The sequence below is a fragment of the Ipomoea triloba genome, chromosome 2 (genome assembly GCF_003576645.1).
Source record: "Ipomoea triloba cultivar NCNSP0323 chromosome 2, ASM357664v1".
NCBI classification, from domain to species: domain Eukaryota; kingdom Viridiplantae; phylum Streptophyta; class Magnoliopsida; order Solanales; family Convolvulaceae; genus Ipomoea; species Ipomoea triloba.
In genome coordinates, this window is record NC_044917.1 from 8,106,197 (window position 1) to 8,121,807 (window position 15,611).

General features: G+C 36.6%; 1 protein-coding gene across 5 annotated transcripts; it reads right to left on the bottom strand.

Moving 5' to 3' along the window:
* Nucleotides 1–720: 720 nt before the first annotated feature.
* LOC116010400 (cullin-1-like) lies at nucleotides 721–14,650 on the bottom strand. Of its 5 annotated transcripts, XM_031249795.1 has the most exons (21): nucleotides 14,590–14,635; nucleotides 14,234–14,267; nucleotides 13,919–14,124; nucleotides 13,726–13,825; nucleotides 12,951–13,136; nucleotides 12,657–12,704; nucleotides 12,373–12,576; nucleotides 12,178–12,255; nucleotides 11,886–12,008; nucleotides 11,711–11,791; nucleotides 11,561–11,623; nucleotides 6,047–6,079; nucleotides 5,888–5,974; nucleotides 5,653–5,802; nucleotides 5,518–5,573; nucleotides 5,174–5,294; nucleotides 4,919–5,080; nucleotides 4,593–4,736; nucleotides 4,285–4,503; nucleotides 4,006–4,173; nucleotides 721–2,694 (listed from the first exon to the last, which is right to left on the bottom strand). In XM_031249795.1, the coding sequence occupies exons 3-21, from the start codon at nucleotides 14,056–14,058 to the stop codon at nucleotides 2,482–2,484; spliced, it is 2,376 nt and encodes a 791-aa protein (XP_031105655.1). In that variant the 5' UTR covers nucleotides 14,059–14,124; nucleotides 14,234–14,267; nucleotides 14,590–14,635; the 3' UTR covers nucleotides 721–2,481. The 5 variants fall into 5 exon arrangements, with proteins under 5 accessions (XP_031105655.1, XP_031105654.1, XP_031105656.1 ...); XM_031249794.1 differs by lacking the exon at nucleotides 14,234–14,267 and having other exon boundaries at nucleotides 14,590–14,650; XM_031249796.1 differs by lacking the exons at nucleotides 14,234–14,267; nucleotides 14,590–14,635 and adding an exon at nucleotides 14,476–14,575.
* Between the last annotated feature and the right edge of the window lie 961 nt (nucleotides 14,651–15,611).

Here is a 15,611-nt window from a genome sequence, read left to right on the forward strand (position 1 = left end):
CAATTTAAAAATTTTATGTTCAACATTTTAAATCTTAATATATAAAATTACATTACTCAATATTCACAATTTTGTTATACTATTGAATATAGAGTTATGGAATCGTCAGCATAGAATTCAAAAATTGTAAACATAGAGTTTTAAAATTATGAACATAAAATTATAAAATTATAAACATGAACCTGGGTCCACCTTGCAAGGTAGACTTAGGTCCATGACATAACAACTGACAGGAGGGCTGGTTGGTCAAGACGGTCAATCTCGTTTTCAACATGGGCACCAGTATCAGACTAAACCTCACCCATCAAGGCATCAACATTCTTCCTATCCGTAATTAGGAAACCGTTGTTATGCCATGAACTCGGGTCCACCTTGCAAGGTGGACTTAGGTCCATGTTCACAATTTCATAATTCTATGTTTATAATTTTATAATTCCATGTTTACAATTTCATAACTCCATATTCACAATTTCATATCCCCGTGTTCACAATTTCATGACTCTATATTCACAATTTCATAACTCAATGTTCACACTTTTATAACTCTATGTTCACAATTTCATAACTCTATGTTCACAATCAAAACTCTATGTTCAACAGTATAACCCAATTTTTGAATTTATATAACAAAATTGTGAGTATAAAGTTCAAAAATTGTGAATATTGAGTAATATAATTTTGTATATTAAGATTTAAAATTATGAATATAGAGTTCTAAAATTGTTAACATAGACCCGGATCCATCTTGCAAGGTGGACCCGAGTTCATAGCATAATTTGCCATTAGGAAACCTACTATGTTCATAAACAGTTGTTATGCGGTTCATGTTTACAATTTGGGAAAATTGTAAAAAATGACCCTCTATAATAGGCCAATTATCAATGTAGCTCCTGAATTATTAGGAGTGTAAATGTTGCCCTCAATTATCATAACGGTACACATTTTTCCCCTCCCGTAACGGATCCGTTAGTGTGCTCCGTTATGTGAGGATAATAAGGTAATTTACTATTTTTCCTTGTTTTATCTTGCCTATCCCCTTTCCCCCTTCCTTTACGGTGTTCGACACAGTATATGCGCAAGAGAAAAGACGAATAATAGCTCAACCCAAATGTAAGTATTAAAAACAGACGCCGCTGACAAGAAAAACAAACAGCTGGCAGCCGGAGGAAAAACCAGTCGCAGTCTTCCCTCACCGGACTCCATAGACCCAGAACCCCATACCAGGAAATCACCGCCGGTAGTGGAAAACAGAGTATGAGAGCACCGGAAAATTCAGAACACCATCAAGCTTGAACAATCACCGGGATAATCAAAGCATCATAAGCACATCCATGCTGGAGTCCTTGAATCCATAAAACTCATTCAAGACACCAACAAAATAAACACCACCAGAAATGGAATCAAATTAATGACACAAAACCGGCAACTGAGACAACCATTTTTACGGCCACCCAAAAACACGGACCAAAGACCAACCAAACTGACCGGAAAAAATGTAGACCATCAGAGAGTAATAATGGACTCTCAACCACCATTCACCATCCCCAACTTTGTCTAAACTCCAAGTCTCCAATTCGATTTTTAGTAAGGTCCAAAACGAGAGCCATATTGCAGAGTGAGTCTAATGCCGGAAGAGTTCCATTCGCCGGAAACAATGACTCTCTGTTCCAGAATGGTCAACAGTTGAAAACATGGATGACAAATCATCCAGTCTTCGTACTGCCAAAGTAACATCAACTCAACAGTTGCTTGAGGACCGGAGGTAAATCAGAGAGAAGAAGCGAGCCACCATCTCACAGAATACCAAAGCATCCAAAGCCCCCCACGTCGAACACATGGGTGCACACCAAATACTACCAGCATCACATACCTGGGAGCCATTTCAATGCAAAGAATCCCACGCAGCAGGTTTCGCCGGAAGAAAGCCTCGCATGAAGCAGTTAACGGTTTCGCCGGAGATATCCCATCACCCATCGCCATCTGGATCTAGTTACCATGAAACTTCGTCCGGTGCTTTTTCCAGTTTCGTTGACATCCAGTGTGCTCAGCTCTTTTGTGGGGTAGCTAATTCAAGCGAATGGAGGTAATTATTGCATACTCCAAACTTTGAACTGGTTCCGATTTGCTCTGGAATGACGAACGAGAATGGCAACGCACGGAGGTTGATTGGGTTTTGTTGGTCTCTTCTCCGTCTTTTCTCTTTACGCATATATTGGGCCGAACACAGTAAAGAAAGGGGAAAGGGGGATAGGCAAGATAAAACAAGGAAAAATAGCAAATTACCTTATTATCCTCACATAACGGCGCACACTAATGGGTCCGTTACAGGAGGGGCAAAATGTATACCGTTATGATAATTGAGGGGCAATATTTACACTCCTAATAATTCAGGAGCCACATTGATAATTGGCCTATTATAGAGGGGCATTTTTTACAATTTTCCCTTTACAATTTTAAAATTCTATATTCACAATTTTAGAATTATATATTCATAATTGCCATCAAACCCCAATACGCACTCCTTACCGAATAACACCTATCACCCTCCCTTGTCCAATAGAGAGCATCCTGCCCTTTATATGTAGAAATAGGAACCTTCAGGATCATAGCTTTATCGCGAGCAGAAAAAATATCTAGTATCTCAGTATTCCACCCATTCGCATCCAGCTCCATTGGACTATCAACTATGACATGCTGCAAATTAGGATAAACAGGAGTAGTAATAAAAGGGTTCTCAAAAGAAGGCAGCCACAGCTCACCCCAAACTTTAGGGTCTATTTACTAACAGAAAACTATTTTCTGTTTTCTGTTTTCTAATTTTTCAGTTTTCATCTCCCACACGTCACCCCCTCTCACTCTCGCCCAAGCTTCCCAAATACTACGCCACACATAAGAAGGGTTCCTACCTAGAGCAGCTTGAGAAAAACAACCCCCGGGATAGTATTTAGCTCTAAGAACCCTAGCCACCAAAGAGTTAACTCTACACAACAACAGCCACCCCTGCTTCTCCAACAACGCCACATTTGTCTCATACAATCTTTGAAACCCCATCCCCCCAAACTTTTTCGGTTTGCAAAGGTCAGCCCATCTCTTCCGCCTAATACCTCTCCTTCCCTCCCTCCTCTCACAGCCCCACCAAAATGACTCATTTTCTAGAAGTCATTTTCCTGCTCTCGAAACACACCCTAATATTACAACTCTACAACACCTCAAATATTATTTGTTTAGTGACATGTTTGAAATAATCAAACACACATTTACTATATAATCCAACAAAGGTATATAACAAAGTAACAAGTATATATTGAGAATGCTTATGGGAGGGCCATATATCATATATGTGAGTAGGAACAAGTCTCACTCTCTTCACAAAGAAGATGAGATTTGCCTCTTCCAAACATGTAGGGGTACCATAGTGGACTGCTATAATAAATCCACCTTTTGCAGCTCAGGGTATATGTGATTTCAAAAACTACTGTAACCAAAATATCACGATACAGGAGTTGTGCTCGACTGCCGATTTCGACAGCCGTGATGTGAATGTCATCTCAAGCTGATAGTAACAGTGAGAATCAGTAACTCTGATATCTCACCAATCTGAGCCAAATCATGCTAAGTACTTGAACATTTTAGGGTTATCCTTCTCCCTTTCAAGGTAGTCCCTAGTGATTAAGTCTTCAATCCTCTTAGATATTGCTTTAACATTGGGCTGTGCATTGAAAATTAAAATTAACATTTTCACAACAGCATCCATCTTAAATTTTAGGAAAGAAATCAGATGAAGTAAGAGATGCCAAGAACCTTGTGGTCCAGTGGCACTAAGTTGCTCCCTTATATGGGAGGTTGTGGAGAGGCGATATTGACTCTTTGTGGAAACTAGTTATGAACAGATACTACATTATAATAGAGTCAGGGTATTAAAAAAAAAAAAAGATGCCGAGACTTTACCTTGAACATGCGCCAGATACTGCATTATAATAGAGTCAGTGATATTAAAGACTTTACCTTGAACATGCGCCCCAGCTGCTCAACACATTCCATGACTAACTGCTGATAGCCCAAGACTTTCCTAGTCTTCATAATGCGCACTATTGAGGCATCAATCGCATATCTCCTGTCTTTTTCAACATCTTCAATAACTTTTTTCTTCTCATCCACAGAAGGGAAAGGGATCTGCATTCCCACAACAAATTCCATTGCTTAACAAATTCATCAAAGGAACCCGGCCTGAATGAACCGATCAACCGAACCATACAAAATTAATCTGATCTGATCTTTAATCACCTTGATCCTCCTCATTTTGTCTGTGAACTTTGAGTTGAACTCAAAAACATCAGTAGGAGATATTGTCTTTGTACTTGGCTCCTTATTGAGAATTTTATACTTTGCACATGATAAGGAATGAAGAAGTCTGACAACATCATCATCCGACAGGTTTAACTGTGTCATTATTTCCTGATAACTCAGACGATCCGATGCATTGAATAGCAGCAAAGTAGAAGCCTATTGACAGTAAAAGCAATAGCATCATCATCTGCAAACTGATGAAAAATTGCATAAAGATTTTGAGCTAGTTTGTGTATTTGAAAAACCTGGTATGTAGTCACAACTAGCTCAATAGTTTTTGGCTCAAATCTTCCTATGAGATTACAGGTACCCAGCGAGTATATCCATGTAAGCTTCCTGTGCTTTGTTTTGGTTTGATAAAAATCTCTAAATACTTCAACACATTTAACCTAATAAAAAAATTCAAAGCAGCAAACAAAATTGCTGCAAAAAGTGGATTAAACAAGAGCATGATAGTCCAGCTTTCTTCATGAATGAAGGCATAGTGGAAGGTCAGGGGAGAGGAAATAAAACACAACAAAGTAATCCAACTGCCTTTCCAAATGATTAGGAAATGGGTAATACACTTTACCATCTCTACTGGGAGGTTAAGATCAAAAGACTTGTAGCTTGGCCAAAACCTGGTGGTAAGTACGGTAACAGTCAAATCAATACCAGGGTTTGCACCAGGATTATTCAAGAGATACTTCTCAAAGCTAGTTTGATTTTCCCTAGCCAAAGTTAAATCGGTGACCTGGAAGGAAAGGAAAAAAAGGAGAACAGTGTCAACAACAAAAGAATAATGGGAACTTAAGTTCATAATTAAGGATAGATAATCTTAGCTTACCATCACCTCCATCTTTGATGTGAACTGGCCACCGCATTGCTGCTTTAACTTCGTCAGGATACTTCTCTCATATTCATCATTGGCACTCTTATCAAATAACAACCGTCGAGCTAATTTTTTCCTGTTGACAACAAAACATTTATATCAAAAATAAAATAAAGACACAGGATAATATTTCTCCTATTTATTTCTATTCCTTAATTTCTTTATGGAAAACCAGCAATCATCTGAAGCCTAACAAAATTCAGTGTTTGAATTAGCAAGGAGAACTAAGGCATAAAACCAAGCATCACAAGCAGTAAAAGGTCAAAAGAACTAAAAAGGTGAAAGGTAAAGAGATTTAACTATGGAATCCTGCATATAAGTCCTTATCACTTATATAAGCAAGCAGCTTTACAACCTGAAATAAGGGTTTGTTGGCAATATCTCATAGCTCTAATATATATGGTAGAGAAAAGAACATGGAGAAAGATATGTACCTTTTCCAGTGTCTCCTCGATAGCCTCATCACTCAATTTCTCACTTCCACCTTTTTTGAGAATGTTATCACAAAATGTAGCAAGAAGTTCTGCACTTGAACTGCCAGCAACACCCTTGTTGCAAAAAGCATCAAAAGCTTCCTTCAGAGCCTGCATATGGGATTTTTTAAAGCAGGAAATACACTTAAACTAAGACAAAGGACTGCGAAATCAGCAGTGGTGCTATCTCACTAACCTTTTGGAAAAGGGAGTGGTTTTGGAAACAGTCATTTAAATAAGCCAAATATTTATCATGAAGCTCAATCACTTTCCGAACAAACACCTGGAATATTTGTAAGTTAGTACCAACTGAGAAATATGTTCAAGGACATTCAACATAAGTCATCAAATATACCTGTTCCTGAATACCAACATCTCTCTTTTCTGCCTGTAACAGAACATTTATTAGAAGAGTTTATGTTTCAATTGTGTGAAATGAAAGTTGAGTGAAGACTGAAGAGAGTATGCAAGTGAAGAGTGTAAAGAGGATTTCTGGAAAATTAGTTCACACTCAGAAAGGAGAATACACAGCTCATATACATACATGCTAGACTACTCAAATCCCTATGTATGTTGGTTTCATCTGCCATATGGTTTCATATGCCATAACACTCCCCTTCAAGCTAGAGAGTATAAATCATACGCTCCAAGCTTGTTACAAATATACCCAACTCTAGGAGCTCTAAGGGATTTTGTCAAGATATTAGCTAAATGATCTGCAGAATTGACGAAGCTAGTTTTAATACACCTTGACACGATCTTCTCTGTGATGAACTGGGAATAAACCTCAATGTGTTTGGTCTTCTCATGATAAACTGGATTTGAGGCAATGTAGAGCTGCTTGGTTGTCACATATCAGTGTCATTTGAGCAACATTGCCACATTGCACCTCTTGAAGTAAGTGCTTCAACCACATGAGCTCACATGTGGCAAGGGCCATAGCTTGGTATTCAACTTTAGCACTAGACCTGGCGACCACATCTTGTTTCTTATTCTTCCAAGATATAAGATTACGACCAATGAGTACACAAAAACCTGAAGGACCCAATCTGCACCAGAATACCCAACAACTTGAGCATGTCCTCTATCTTCATATAGTAAACCTTGCCCTTGTGCTTTATTAATATACCTTAGAACCCGAACAACAGCATCCCAGAGAGTATCACAAGGGTTCTCAAGAAACTGACTTAATACACTAACTGCAAAAGAGATATCTGATCGTGTGATTGTGAGATAATTCAATTTTCCAATTAATCTCTTGTATCGTTCACAGTCAGGCAATGGCTCCCCCTGTCCTAGTTGAAGTTTAACATTCGAATCATCCACAGGTCTATAATCCAACATATCAGTTTCTTCTAAAATATCCAAGGCATACTTTCTTTGAGAAACGACTATACCACTACTAGATTGGGCCACTTCAATTCCGAGAAAATACTTTAGCTTGCCCAAATCCTTGGTTTGGAATCAATTGAAGAGATACTCTTCCAATTGAGATATATACCCTCTTCATCACTACCTATAATAACAATGTCATCTACATACACTACAAGGTATATGCATTTCCCATTGTTAGAATGGCGATAAAATACAAAATGATCAACTTCACTTCGAATCATACCAGACTCACAAACCACAGAGCCAGAATCTTCCAAACCAAGCCCGTGGAAACCGCTTTAAGCCATATAAGGAGCGATGAAGTTTACATACCAAACTAGACTCCCTCTGAGCAACAAACCCAGGTGTTTGCTCCATATAAACCTCCTCTTGAAAATCACCATGGAGAAAAGCGTTCTTGATATCCAACTGATATAAGTCCCAATGATTTATGGCTGCCAAGGATAAGAGCAATTGAACTGATGCAATTTTAGCTATGGAGAAAAAGTGTTAGTGTAATCCAAAACAAAAATTTGAGTGTAGCCTTTTGCTACCAGTCGTGCCTTAAGGCAATCAATCTTGCCATCAGGGCCGACCTACAACCAACAATAGTTTTACCAGGTTGGTGCCAAGCCATGTTAACGAAAATGGAGGCCCTACAATCTAGTGGCACATCAGAGTTGGTCCCCCTCCCTCCTGGTAAAATTGATGTTGGTTGTAAGTGGATTTATTCTGTGAAGGTGGGCCCTGATGACAAGATTGATCGCCTTAAGGGACGGCTAGTGGCAAAAGGCTACACTCAAATTTTTGGTTTGGATTACATGGATATTTTTTCTCCTATAGCTAAAATTGCATTAGTTCGATTGCTTTAATCTTTGGCAGCCATAAATCATTGGGACTTACATCAGTTGGATATCAATAATGCTTTTATCTATGGCGATCTTCAAGAGGAGGTTTATATGGAGCAACCACCTGGGTTTGTTGCTCAGGGGGAGTCTGGTTTGGTATGTAAACTTCATCGCTTCTCATATAATGGTAGTGTGGTGGTGGTGGTGGTGCGGTGGTAATAATAATTCAGAAACTAGCTTGAAGAGATATAGAAAGAAGGGAAAATAAAGCATCTGAAAAATGTCTTCCAACTAAAAATCTAGGAAGATATTTTCCACCCAAACTGGGTCTTTTGTCTGTTAACTATAATGAATATTTTCCTGACTTTATTTTCTTTGAATACCAACGTCAGGAAAATTCGCAAAATGACTTCTGGGTTTCCAAAGAAACCCTTTAGTTTTTTGTTTCTTTCCCTCTTGGAAAAACAATAAGCCATGGTTACCTTTATGCAATATGCTCTAAAATCACGGTTTGTGTTATGTTCTTTGGTAAAGCTTGCATCAATCAGTGGTGGAGATTGTTGGAGGCAGAGGGTGATTTGGTGAATGAATAACAGGGAAAATAACTTGGAATTGTTTTGGGGGTTTTCCTTTTCCTTAAATTTGACAAATTCTACCGTCATTTTATTAGCATTGAAATCCCCTTTATGTAGGAGGATTAAAAAAGAAAGGGGAATCATCAAGGCTCCTTACCAAAATTATAAAACATTCGTAAAGGAACTAAACCAAATTCTACTAGCAACCAATCAAAGATATTTTAGAATCAATCAATCTCCAAATTTCACACATTGACTTTGTCTCATATCATCTCTTAGACTAAATTGTTTGATGTATTTCAAAAATTCTATAATGAAATTAATAATTAATTTGGGGTATCATTTAAAACCTTACACAATGATAATGTGAAAAGAGTATTTTTCTAACCCTTTCACTTCTTTTCTTCACATCGAATACTTCACAAGTCTTCTTGTGCTAAAACTCCTCAACAAGCTGAATGGAAGATTCGACATATTGTTGGCACCTGCACTTTGCTTATTCATAATAGGGTTCCTAAGAAATTTTGGGGATGCTATACTTCACTCTTGCAATCTTATAAATCAAATGCTCTCTTTTGTTTTTCAAGGAAAAAACCCTCTTAATGTCTTGCTCCCACAGGAACCTCTCAATAAGCTCCTATTGCAACTTGCAAATCTTTGGCTGTACTTGCTTTGTTCATTATACTTCCCTTGGACATGACAAACTTGATGCCAAGGCAATAAAATGTGTTGTCATTGGATATTATCCTAAGACACATCGTTTCTACACCTACTTTGATGCTACCTTCTTTAAAACTACACCTATTGTTCAGTTTGACTTCCTAGGGAAGTCATTGAAGCCACAGAAATAGTAGGAAAATCTACAGAGAAATTAGTATTCATTAGTTATGTGCATGTGATCTAACATTCGTGTGATTATTTGAAGTTGTGGAGTATATAAATAATCACATCCAACAAATACTCCCTATTCTTGCCTTTCCTAGACTTGTCTCCCATTGTGCTTGAAAAAAACTGCATCACTACTGCTACGAAAGTAGAGAGTTTCTGAATATGTTGTCTTATACTGTCATATTGTCATATAGAAAAAATAATACAAGCCCTATAAATAGGTACTAGAAGACTACGAATAGGAAACAAGTTTCCATATGCCTATCTACCTAAATCCCTAAAACTGCCTAATCTATAGAGATTCTATATATTAAATATATTCCATAACACTCCCCCTCAAGTTGGAGCATAGATACTACCCAACATGTTACACATATAACTAACAATCCAAAATAACGAAATAACTAAATAACGAACTAACTCAAATCCATTTAGGATACTCCCCTTGAACAAAAGCTTTGCACGCCACCAATACCTACGGACAGTTGGGTGAACTCGAAATGGACCGACTAAGCTTGGGATTGGACACTCCCCCTACAACAGAAGCTTGGATCGCCATCAATACCTACCAACAGTTGGGTGAACTCGACGTGGACCGACCAAGCTTGGGATTGGACACTCCCCCAAAACCGAAAGCTTGAATCGCTACCAATACCGCAACTCCGGGTGAACACAACGTGGACCATACAAGCTTGGGATTGAACTCCCCCTGAACCGAAAGCTTGAACGCCACCAATACCGCAACTCCGAGTGAACACAACGTGGACCGTACAAGCTTGGACAGACAAGGTAAAGAAGACAAACTCCAAATCGGAGGACACAAATTCTTTACCAACGAAAGCGAAACATGCTCAAAATGACAATGAGCATCAAAAAGGGGTTGACAACAACAAAACAAGCAACGAACTCCAACTTAGCAAACTCATTATGATGCAGATGCATCAGACTCAGCCATATCCAGAAAAAGAAACAAATCACAAGTACACGAAATTCAAGCCTGAATGTGTACGAGACAAAGTGACCGTGAAGCAAAATATCAAAGACAACACACAAACCAAGTCCAGATCTGAGACAAACGAACTCAGGCGACCCAGGAGCAGTTGACCAAAACGTTTTCCAGTCATTGGAGGAGCCTCACGCACCGTAGGAGAGTGGCAGTGCGCGAGGCTCACACGGGTGACGACAATGGAGCGAAAAAAAATTATAGTAAAGGCTTTGATACCATGTTATGAAAGTAAAGAGAAAGTTTCTGAAAGTTGTCTTCTACTGTCATATAGAAAAGAGAATAAAAAGCCCTATAAATAGGTGCTAGAAGACTATGAATAGGAAACAAGTTTCCATATGTCTACCTACCTAAATCCCTAAGGCTGCCTAATTTATAGAGATTCCATATATTAAATAATAAATATATTCCATAACAACTACTAACCATTCAAGAGGAAGGGCATGCTTCACCATTTCCATACACCTACCAACAATGCAATTGTCAAATACCCAATTTCCAAGAAGTTATGTGTCCGGTGGATTCATGTCCTACATCATCATTGCCTCCTGACACGGTCGAAGAAACTGCACCTAATTCTCTCCCATTGCCAATCGAATAGATACTAGGTCTACTCACAATCCTTATCTTTTTTATAATGTCCTTTCACAAAAATGTCTATCTCCATCATATTGCGCTTTCATTACTAGTTTGCCTTCGGCTTTTGTTCCTAAGAATGTCAAGGATCCAAGTTGAAGGCTTGATGAAATTGAAGCACTCCACTCTCCCAGGACTTGGTTAGACATTTGTAAAGGAAATAAATCAAATTCAAATACCAATCAACCAAAGATATTTTAGATTCAATCAATCTCCTGATTTTCCTGCACTAATTTCCTATCTCACTTCAGTTTTGCTCCAACAAACCATGGTTCTCACTTCTCAGGTAAATTTTACAGTTTGCTTGCATTTTAGGTATGAACAATTGTTAAGAGTCCCACATTGATAAAAGAAGAGAGAACATATGAATTTATAAGGCCATGGGTTAGATTAGTTAATTGGTTGGATTCGATCTTTTAGTGTGGTTTGGCCCATGTGCACTATAGCCTAGTTGAGTGACCCTATCCCAATCTTAGTTTATGGGTATAATAACACTGACATACATAACACATTGAAAAAGGAAAAAAAAAAAATATATTACAAACCTTCTTAATGCTTTCAGCATCTTCTGCTTGTTTAACCAGAGTCATACCTTCAGCAGTAACATGCTACATGGGAAAAGAGCATATGTAGAGTAGTTTAAGAAACATACAAGCAGTAAGCCATTCACAATATGCATGTATGATATAAAAGACCTGCTTAAAAATAGTGGCAATGGGCTCTAAACCTCGTGGTATTTTAGAAAAGAGTATATACATTCTTGACAAGTCCTCCACCTGCATACATTATTGAAGGGATCAAGAACTGCGACAATACGCAACCAAATTAAACAGCACTGATGTTCAGAACATGTTTTGACTTATTGATTACCTTATCATCTCTAAGTAATGCATGGCATCCAGAGTGCTCCTCAAGCAATTGGGTAGCATACACACACAACAACTCATGTTGCACTTGGGTAGTATACACAGACAATAACTCATGTTGCACTTTCTAATAGAAAAAACAAAAAAACAAAAAAAACCAAAAAAAAAAAAACAAAACAAAATAAGCTAATTAAAAGGGTCAGAAGAGCAAAAATATGCATAGAAATAAACAAAAAGAGTAGTTGGTTAGAAAAATCCAATAAAAGAGCAAAATACATAAAGGTGCTGGAGTGAACCTCAAGTAATTTTGTCTCACTACTTGAATGAAGATAATGAGAGACTCTATCTTTCTCCCTTTTCAACCATTTCTCAGCCTATATGCCCAAAGAAATAATTAGAAAATAGTTTGAGACTTTGAGGGATGTGATGGAATGCAAAGTTAAGTGGAATTTCATATACAAAGAGGAAAGGAAAAAGTTGAGGATATTAACTTTCAACATGTCGTCTGGACATGAATCCTTTGAAATCCAGTTAGAGGCCTTTCGAGAATAATAAGCTGCAGAATCCTTGAGCATGGCAGCTTCGAAGTCATTTTCGTAGTAATCCATTTGCCCCATTCCAATTTCAACAAATATGTCTACTACATTCTTCAACAAAGCTCTATCAATCTGTTCCCCTTCACGCTCTTGATCAATCTGGTCAGCAAATGTCATTAGTCAACCACTTAAACTTGCACTTTGGGGTGAGGAAGATAGGACACTTGAAGAAAACATACCAAAGATATGACAGCATCCCTTACTTTTCCATTCAACTCTTGATACACCTGAATGACAGAAAATAGCCTCAAGGTTAATATACAATTTGAAAGAAAAAATTAGAATAACTGAAATTATTTCAAAATCACAAACTAAATTCATAAGAAGATACATGGAAAAAAGAAGAAGAAGAGCAATAGCATGCAACAAAGACATCAATTATAAGATACAGCCAAAATATCCACTAGAAGTGACAAAAATAAATAAGAACTCTATATTTAAACAAATAATTATTGTAAACAACCACAAGTTACCAGATTTCGGAAACAAGTTAATCCAACTTCATTGAGTGTCGGTAGGGATCTCTGAGCAATAAAATTACGCTCTAGGTAATGAAAGAATCTTAACAACCATCTAATCATGGTTTTATTGTTTGACCACCTCTGCACCAACTCTCTCAACATAAATTCGTCATGCTTTTCTCTCAAAGAAGGTAATACCTGAAGTAAGTTAACAGATTAAAATCTTAAAAGGTATGGCATAATGTGTGTGGAAAAAGTGAGTATTTTGGTAAGATCAAAAGACTGAAAGAGTAAGGAAAAGAAGGAAAAATAAGTGGTAGCAAACTGAATTATATATATATATATACACACACACAATTATATATACTTCTCCCTAATTGAAGTTCCCCAAAGCATGGAAAGAAGCTAGGTAGACCGGCAGTAGATAAAGTCTTTGGTCACCTCAAAGAGAGTAGATAAAGTCTTTGGTCACCTCAAACAGTTACCACCTTATAAATGATAAATCCCTCAATCTCATCATAGAATAATACCCTTCTTCCTTATCCTCCCCATCTTCTTTATTTTGCTTCAGTTACATAAAGTTGCATAAGATACATCATTACATATATAGGCTTGTAAGTGTGTCCCTGCATATTCTTCCCATGTTCGATTTACAAAGTGCATATCTGGAATATATATCTAAATGTGTGATTTTATCTTTCAATAAGTATTATCAAAATTATAAACTCAGCAGTACTCTTATTTTACATGTGTGTACTCTGTACTGTAATTATGTTAAAAAACTAACCATTGATGTAATATATTCTTCAAAGGATTCCCTGTATTTGTCATACAATTGCTGAGAGTAATCATGTGGTGGTTTTTGTGTGCACATACGGTAAACTGTCCTGTGGAATAGACTTAAGGAAAAAGAATGGGGAAATAAAAGTACCCTACAATATAAAACCAAAGTTTTCATAATGAAATATTTAAAAGGATACGTGTATAACATCATATAGTCATTAGAGCTGAACGGTGGCTCTGGCAGTCCTTCCAAGATGTTTTTCAGTTTTGTTATCCCTCTTTGCATAAATTCCCATCCTTGATCAAAATCAATAAGGGTGTCCTGATCCGTGGCCATTATGATAACTCCAACACCTTAAAATTACACAAAACGGTATTTTGGTTCCAAAAACCAGTCAGGAACCTGCAGACAGAGCATCAAATCACAATTAAACCTCTCAACAAAATCTTGTCAATATTATATCACAAAATCACAGAGGTGAGTCCAGCAGTAATTAAAATCTTCACACAACCTCACAAAAGCCTTGCTCGTCAAGTTCATATACCCTAAAAATTAACATTCTCAAATCAATGGAAGGAATAACCACAATGATCACCTTCAGTAAGTAAAACTTCAGAGAATGAAAATTAGACCTAACACAGATTTCAGATAATCGAAGGCAAAAAATATTCCTAAACTTCAAGAAGCAATCGAAGATCATATTGAAATATCAAAGAAGCAAATAAATTAAACAAAAACGTTAATTATACATACACAAATATGCATACAGGTATTTATAAGCATCCAGAGTTGCTCATTCGCGAGATATTCATATCCTACTCGCAAGTTCATCTAATCATATGTATATGTAGGAAGAGAAAGAGAGACCTTGTTCAAGAAGTCGTTGCTCCAGACAGTTGACAGAATCTTGGAAAGGGAGACCCGGGAGAAATATATTTTCCATTTGAAGTTTCAACTTAAATAAGTTATTGGATTTCTGTTTCTGGCCCACCTTTTATTGAAATTTATGTTAATACCCTGAATGAAAGTTATAAATAAATTTAAAATATAGTTCATTGTTTATTCCAATAATTATGAAGACTTTTTTTTTTGGTAAATGAAAAAATATATATATAAAATATAAAATTTTAACTAAACAGGCCCAATGTTTTTTACAAAAAATTTAGAAGATAGTTGATTTTGAAAAAAAAAAAAACTCTATTTTCTATTTTCATTTTCCAAAAAAAAAAAAAAATCTTCAATTACTAACTAAGCCCTTTTTTTTTTCTTATAAATATTGTAGAAAAGCTTGAATATACTGCTCTTAAAAAAATGTCTATACATCTGCCCAAAACTTGTGTGAGACCGTCTCACCGTGAGACAAGTCAGGTCAAGATAAAAATGTACTACTTATACGTACAAATGTAATAATAATCATGAATAAAAGTTTTGTTACTTATAAGGGTAAATGCAATACTTTTAGGAAAAATACAATACTTTTACATTTCGATTTAAAAGTATTACATTTTTCCTAAAAGTATTATATTAAGTATTATTTATTATGGAAAATGTAATACGTTTTCTCTTATAAGTAACAAAGAGTGTATTCATGATTAGTATTATATTTGAGCATATAAGTATGGCATTTGCACATATAAGTATGACATTTGCATGATCATTCGCCCCGACCCGACCCTCTCATGAATAAAGATCCGTGAGGCGGTCTCACACAAGTGTGACCCTTAACTTATAAGGTTTATAAAATATATAGTATTAACTTTGTATAGGTTATATAATAAATAAACTTTATATGTACTAGTTTTACATGCCTATTGTGCGAATGACATAATACCCAATTTTATATTTAAATAATTATTTCAAAGGTGATAGACTGATAGTGTTTAATTCCA

Excerpts from the sequence above, each read along its gene's own strand:
- LOC116010400 (XM_031249794.1), bottom strand. The coding sequence starts at position 14,058 with ATGGCCACGGATCAGGACACCCTTATTGATTTTGATCAAGGATGGGAA. Across the intron at positions 5,975-6,046 it reads ATGTTGGTATTCAGGAACAG|GTGTTTGTTCGGAAAGTGAT; the intron begins GTATATTTGATG and ends CAAATATTCCAG. Across the intron at positions 4,737-4,918 it reads TTAACCTCCCAGTAGAGATG|GTTAAATGTGTTGAAGTATT; the intron begins GTAAAGTGTATT and ends TTTTTTTATTAG.